Here is a 7,046-nt window from a genome sequence, read left to right on the forward strand (position 1 = left end):
CAATGTTCTCAGATCATATTTTTATTTCAAGATTAAGATATGTGGTTTCAGGCAAGGTAAAGGTTAGGGTTAAAAAAAAAAAAAAAAAAAAAGGCTGACACTTAATAAGGACTTTGGAGGAAATTATGGTGCGTTGTGGATGGTGGGTTGGGTTTTCTTCATATTTCTTGTCACTCTGACGTCTGTGTAGATGACTTCATCTTCAGGGTTACCTTGGAAAACTACAAAACAGACAACAAATAAGTCTTGAAGTGATAACACGTCACAGAAGACACCATGTCTTCTTTTTAACCTTTCTTAAGCAACTCTATAAGAATTATTTTCATGGTGTTAAATGGATACAATGCAATAGCCATCTCAAATGTAGGAGTAAAATGTTAAGATGGTAAAACTATGGTAACTTAACTTAAATCAGTATGGTCCTTATTGAGACAGAAGTTTACTTCATCGTTTCACTCACCATCATTAGCAGTTGTGGGTCTTGACTTGTTATAAATCTTTTTTATACCAAGACACAAAGCCACAAGGAGAAGGAGAGTCACAACACCAGCTATCGCAGCCACAGTCACAACGGGGAAGGAAGAAGGAAAATCTAGGAAACACAAACAAATTTCAAACAAAATGATCATATCATAATGACACTGTTATCAATTATTTTCATTCATCTGATGTTTGATGTATAGAAAAATCTACGGTAGCAGTGGATTTAAATTTATTATTAAAAAAAAACAAAAAAAACAATAGCACACCGAGACAGTTGAGAATCCAGACGGTTACTCCCACCCACAAGAGTTCAGAGATGTTCAGTATCAGAGTGAAAAATCAATTGAATAATTTTTTCGTAGCATTAGAATATGAAATGGCATTGAACTTAAAATTACAAAATTAAGATAACCGTTCTTTAAACACTGTACCTTTGCAGCTTTTCAGGTGAATAGCTGTTTTATCTCTGCTGACATTGTTTCGAACATTACACATCAGGTTTCCTGTCAGCTGACCATGTAAGCTGAGGGTAACGTTTGAAACACTGGATGTGTCTTGTTTAGCTGTACTCCCCGTCAGCGACTGTGTGTTTGTTGTCCAGTGACTTGGGGACAGACTGTTGTCTCTGGTATCTATCAGTAACTGACCGTCCAAAGTCAAAATGAACTCTACTCCATCTCCCTCAAAGGAGCAGCTGACCTTCATGTGTTCTGGTGACAAACACATCTGAGACACAGCTGGCTCTGACACTGGAGCTGGAAGACAAACACATACTCACATGTACAGCAAATACATGATTTAAAGCAAAGTGCCACTGCCAACTCTGTAAATCATGGAGCCGCAACATCTATTCTAGTTTGCACTTCAAGTGTAGAAAATCGTTTAAAGCCTAAAACAATTCAGTTACACATTAACTGTAAATGTTTTCATTAGAAAGACAACTTAAAGGATTTGAGTTACTGGATAATTCTCATTGCATGTTTTAGGGGTATCTATGTACCTATGGAATTAAACATTTATTCAAAGGCCATGGACCATGAAATAATTATACTATATGGCCAGTGCATCAGCTTGCCTCTCGCATGTTTTTCATCAGCATGTTTAAACAAATAAATCCAGTCACTACTTTTCTTTTTAGTTAATTCTATTAGTTCAGTGGCTTAAAACACATATCATAGGTCCTGTCTCTCTCCGCTGTGTCTAACAAAGGCAAAATGCTTCTGAAGAAATGATGACCAAATATTTTGTCAAGTTGAAATTAACTATCACAAAATGTTAATACAAAAAAATCTAAGAAATCTTCATTTATTTTACAACATCTATTGTAGTTTGTACTTCAAGTGTAGAAAAACCTTTTGGAGCCTAAAACAATTCAGTTACACACTAACTGTAAATGTTTTCATTAGAAAGACAACTTAAAGGATTTGAGTTACTGGATAATTCTCATTGCATGTTTTAGGGGTATCTATGTACCTATGGAATTAAACATTAATTCAAAGGCCACCATAGATCAGAGGTTGATAATGATGATGATGATGATGAAACAATGAATAATGGACCTTGAAATAATTATACTATGGCCGGTGCATCAGCTTGCCTCTTGCATGTTTTTCATCAGCATGTTTAAACAAATAAATCCAGTCACTACTTTTTCTATTAGTTCAGTGGCTTAAGACACATATCACAGGGCCTGTCTCTCTCCACTGTGTCTAACAAAGGCAAAATGCTTCTGAAAAAATAATGACCAAATATTTAGTCAAGTTGAAATTAATTATCACAAAATGTAAATACAAAAAAATTTAAGAAATCTTCATTTATTTTACAGTTGTATTTATTATATATTTGCTATATATATACATTTAAAACCCTGAAATTAAATGTACTGCACATAGCAGTAAAAAATTATCCAAAAATATTTATAAGAAAAGAAATAATTAAATTAAAATGTTACAAATTCTCAGTTTCGAACCCTTATTAGAGTTTCATTGCACGGTCCATTTGTAGACCTTAACACAGAGCTGCAATTTCAGATAATGACAGATCATCTTTAAGCTGCGGGTATTTTTAAGTGTGGATATATACTGTAATGATGGATATCTATGTTTAATGCACCACCTTATTTCCTTTTATGCATAAATTTGTTAGTGTTTATTTTGTTCTTCATCCAAAGTTGGTGTTGGACAAATATTATTTTTATTTACTTATTTAACCTACCTTGTATTTCTAGATGAACAGTAACTTTTCTCATTAAAGTGCCATCAGATTTATGTTCTTCCAACACATAGTCTCCAGAGTGTTTCTTCATTGCGTTGCCAAGGTTTAATGTTCCACCGGTGAAGCCATCAGACTGATTCATGTAATCCTCATTTAGACTCACTTTATGATTTTTGACTTTTAATACCTGATGTTTCTCATCCTTTGTCAAATTAATTTCTGTATCTGATGTATTTGGCAGATGAAAAAGTAACAACTGCCCCACTGCTCCAAAACACTGCTGACCTCCAGTAGGTATTAAGAAATTGCATTCAACAGACCCTAAAAAACAAGCAAGAAAACAATGAAATGCTTAATGTAAATGCAAATTAAATGAATTGTGAGAATAGTATACAACACCATTTCAACATTTTATTATGCTGTCTTTGACATTTTTATATTATATATCATTATAATTTCCTGTGAAAGTCAGACTTTTACAGTAAAGAAATGTTAAATTGTTTTCTCTTTTATAAATTCAGCCATTGTCTTCGTAAACTTTTCTGCCATACTTAAAATATTGAATATTTTTTTTCAAGCTGAATTACTGTCTATATAACATGCTGGTAGTAGTGAAATTTACCTTTTCCCAGAGCTGCTGTTGTCAGAGCAGTGAGGATCATGCAGTGTGAAATCATTGTTTGTCTGTTGATACATAAATCAAAAGTAATTTTAACATTTTATATATATTTGATTTTATTCATATACTGTAAAATGACTGCACTCAAGGTTAGTTGTTAGTTTGAAGTCAGAATATCCATATTTATAGAATTAAGCTTGAACAAAATGAACAGCATTTGTAGCTTGTTTTTCATAATCAGACAGTTTCAGAAAAGGGATAAGAATTTATACCCTCTCAGATATTATAAACTCCATTTATATAAACTATAAAATCATGGGATAAGAAAACTACAAACCAGTGTTTCTGCTCACTTTATTCTACTTCAAATTTAAAACTGTTACTCACTGCATTCACAATGCTGTGATGTCGACTCCTTGGCTGTTTGAGGCTGACCTGTGAGTTTTCAACTGACAGATGGTTGTGCTCTTCTTGTCTTTTTGTCATCTTGTGTGATACGAAACAAGGAAGTGGTTGTATTGTTGCCGACAATTTGCCAATGAATAAAAGATTCTCTGCTTTTGCAGTTATAAACTGAACAATTACAGACCATAACCTTGTCTTCTGTATGTTTTTATGATATGACAGGGGCCATAGTATAAAGGATATACAACTAAGTAAATATGTATATTCAGCTTCAATAAAAATAAGTTCATTTCATTCATTTAATACAGACAGCTGAGATTTTATGTTATCTTTTCCAATCTCCTGCCTCTTATTCATTGTAGCTTCTTATGTTATTTTCCTAAATGCACTCAGAGCAATAAAATATATTAAGTACAACAGTGTCAAGTCACAGACTAGTTTGTAATAGCTGTGTAGAAATGGTCACAGCTGACAGTAGTGCTCTACTCTATAGTTGTGCAGAGCACTGAAAGCTGAATAAAAAGCAACATTATCAGAGGACAGAGCTCCTCATGCTGAGGTGTGACTTCATTTCAGCTGCAGACGTTGCTACAACTCAAAAAGCCTCCAGGTGTGAATGTTTCTTCTTAGACATTTGTCAAACTGGCACTGTGTAGCAGTTTATTTCCTCACTATACTGTATGAATTTTAAGGGAATCCACTTTTGATTTCTCTTGTGCAAATGGCACCAGTTTCTCTGTCATAATTGTTTAAGTGCAGAACATTTGTCCGTAAAGGCATGGGTGCAGGGTAGAGTGGGGGGAGAAATGATTTTCCACATTTTGCAATTGCATTTTTCCAAATGGTTTCACCACCCATGCATGGAGACCTGTTATTGTTATATAATTCACTTAACTATTTTATAAGCACTTTATAAACCAACCTGCAGATGAGAGGTGTATTTCTGCAAAGACCACATGAAGCAATAAACATTTCCTGCCTTGCAAATGACCACACAGCCAAGCTGTTTATTTGAAAACCATATACATGTTACTCAGACACATCTGCATAAACTCTCTAACAGGGAACAGGTAAAATGCTAAATTAAACCTTGAGTTGAGACTGACAATTAAAAACCACATTTTTTCGCCATTTCACCATTTTCATTTTTACCTCATTTGAAACTTTGACAGTTGTCCATAATCTTTTGATTTAATGTTACAGCAGTTAATCAGAGGCTGTAACAACACAGCAGGAATTATGGAATGGAATCAAGGAGGAAATATTTTAGCGTACCGTTTCAATATACAATAATTTTATTTCAAGAAATACATTCTCATAAGGAAAAACATCAAAGCAATGTTATATACTCAGAACAGACAAAGAGCATTGCTTTCCAATCCGGCAACTTGAAACAGTTCTTTGGTGCGCTTTACATTGGTGTAATAGCAAGTGTTCTTTCGCATGTCTCACACCTCAACGAGTAGGTAGTGGGTACTGGTCTCCTCCCTTCTCTCTTCAAAAGGGCGTCACTTTATCTTTATGGTGCCTGAGTCACTTCAAGCAGCTTATCTGAACACAGTGAACCAGGAGCTCCAGTCCTAGATTTTTATCAGCCATGGTGGTGCCTTTCTCCAAAATCTGGATTAGAGCTTGACAATAACTTGATGTACAGAAAAGCAATTAATCTTGAGTAATTTTTCAAGTAAAAATGTCAAACGTTCCCCAGTTCCAGTTTCTAAATTACAATGATTTTCTGCTTTTCTGTCTGAAGTGATGATAAACTCGAATATCTTGAGTTTTGGACTGTTTTTGGGACAAAACAAGACACTTGTTGACGTCACTTTTGGACAGGCATTGTTTAGACAGATAGATAGTTAGATAGATAGATAGATATAATAGATCAACATAATAATAATGTGTGATGCTTTGTTTGTTTTTTTGCCTCAGAGCCACAGGGTTACTGAGTATTCAGATTTAAAATGGTGCTGCATTAACAAAAAGCTAAAAAATAAAAAAAATTATCTGAAGATTATTTTCATTTGCTTGTTGACTAAGAAATTTGTGGACATGGTTCCTAATTCAGTGTCGCTGGATACTTTTTCAGATACTGACTAAGTTGTCAGTTTGTTATTTTTAGGTAGTTGTAATGACATTCTGGGTTGTCTGGTGGTCTGTGTGGTTTTTAATTTGTAAGGTGGTTGTAAGTTTGTTTGGAATTGTTGCAAAGTGGCAGCTTAGGTGTTGCGCCACATCATGTCATGCGCACAACTTTCACTGCCAGACAACTTGTGTTTATGAACAGCCAGTGTACCAACTGTATTTCAGCTGCAACCAAGCTAGAATGCTCTGTGGCAATGTGTTTGTGTTCAACTCTGACCTCTGACTGAACTCAGAATTTACCAGAAACTTTCTTTTATTTCCCACCAGTCTCTCTCCTTTTTCCTCATCTGTGTACATTTATGAAGCATTTTTGTTCAAGTCGAAAACATTTTCAACTTGCACAGACACGACTTTGCATGAGTTCCTTCCTGCTGCCGTGGGTGAATTTGTGTCAACTCACATCTTCCCACTGACTTGGTCTACTATCTCGTCGAACCTAAAATGCACTTCGCTTTCTGTATGGACACACAGTTAGTCACAGAGATAGGGCTGGTAATGGTAATACCAGCAGTAGCAGTAGTGACAGCTATATTTTATGGTAACAGAGAGAGGGAGAGTTTTGAGTTAATCGGCGCCATGTACAGAGACCAAAAGAGAATGCATGTAGATCCAGCTCATTATGGAGGTGGGTTTATATAGATTCTCAGTAAGCCTATGCTGATCCAGCTACATACAAAATCACATTTAATTACACAAGTAAATTACAAGTACCTCAAAATTGTCTCTACATTTTCTAGTTACATGTGGGAATATTTGTCTCCACCTTGTGGTCAAATGATGATCACTACATGCAGCTCATACTTTTCGTCTCAGCTGCAAAATATTCCCTGCACTGTTGCTGTAGAGTAGAATTATTAAAAGAATTGTTCTCTTCTTTCTTTTTTTAAATTTAATATTGTGTCACACAATTTCACAGTGGTTTAAGTTGCTATTGTAAGAGGAGATGATAAAGTACTGACCAAAACCATTGTCTGACTTGATCTCACTGATATTCCATTTTACTTTAAAGATGTCTCTGCACATTCACATAGAACAAGTGTATGTATGGTGAAGCACACAGGAAACAACTCAACATTGGAGTGAAAAGGAAATCTGTCGATTGTGTTGATCACAAGTATTTCAATACATGTTTTTTTTATTTTATTTTTGTTAAAGCATATACATTGTCAGACAAAATTATAAA

General features: G+C 34.8%; 1 protein-coding gene across 1 annotated transcript; it reads right to left on the minus strand.

The window, feature by feature from the left end:
• Window positions 1–848: 848 nt before the first annotated feature.
• On the minus strand, window positions 849–3,374 carry LOC147817785 (uncharacterized). Its single transcript, XM_087180140.1, has 3 exons — window positions 3,320–3,374; window positions 2,698–3,018; window positions 849–1,238 (listed from the first exon to the last, which is right to left on the minus strand). The coding sequence occupies exons 1-3, from the start codon at window positions 3,372–3,374 to the stop codon at window positions 886–888; spliced, it is 729 nt and encodes a 242-aa protein (XP_087036266.1). The 3' UTR covers window positions 849–885.
• Between the last annotated feature and the right edge of the window lie 3,672 nt (window positions 3,375–7,046).

Source organism: Seriola lalandi, unplaced genomic scaffold (genome assembly GCF_002814215.2).
Source record: "Seriola lalandi dorsalis isolate HSWRI2012SDOR001 ecotype SW California unplaced genomic scaffold, Sedor1 jcf7180002054893, whole genome shotgun sequence".
NCBI lineage: Eukaryota > Metazoa > Chordata > Actinopteri > Carangiformes > Carangidae > Seriola > Seriola lalandi.

Coding starts and splice junctions, on each gene's coding strand:
- LOC147817785 (XM_087180140.1), bottom strand. CDS start 3,374: ATGATTTCACACTGCATGATCCTCACTGCTCTGACAACAGCAGCTCTG. Junction 3,019..3,319: donor AACAGCAGCTCTGGGAAAAG/GTAAATTTCACT, acceptor CTTGTTTTTTAG/GGTCTGTTGAATGCAATTTC. Junction 1,239..2,697: donor TGTTCATCTAGAAATACAAG/GTAGGTTAAATA, acceptor TTTGTCTTCCAG/CTCCAGTGTCAGAGCCAGCT.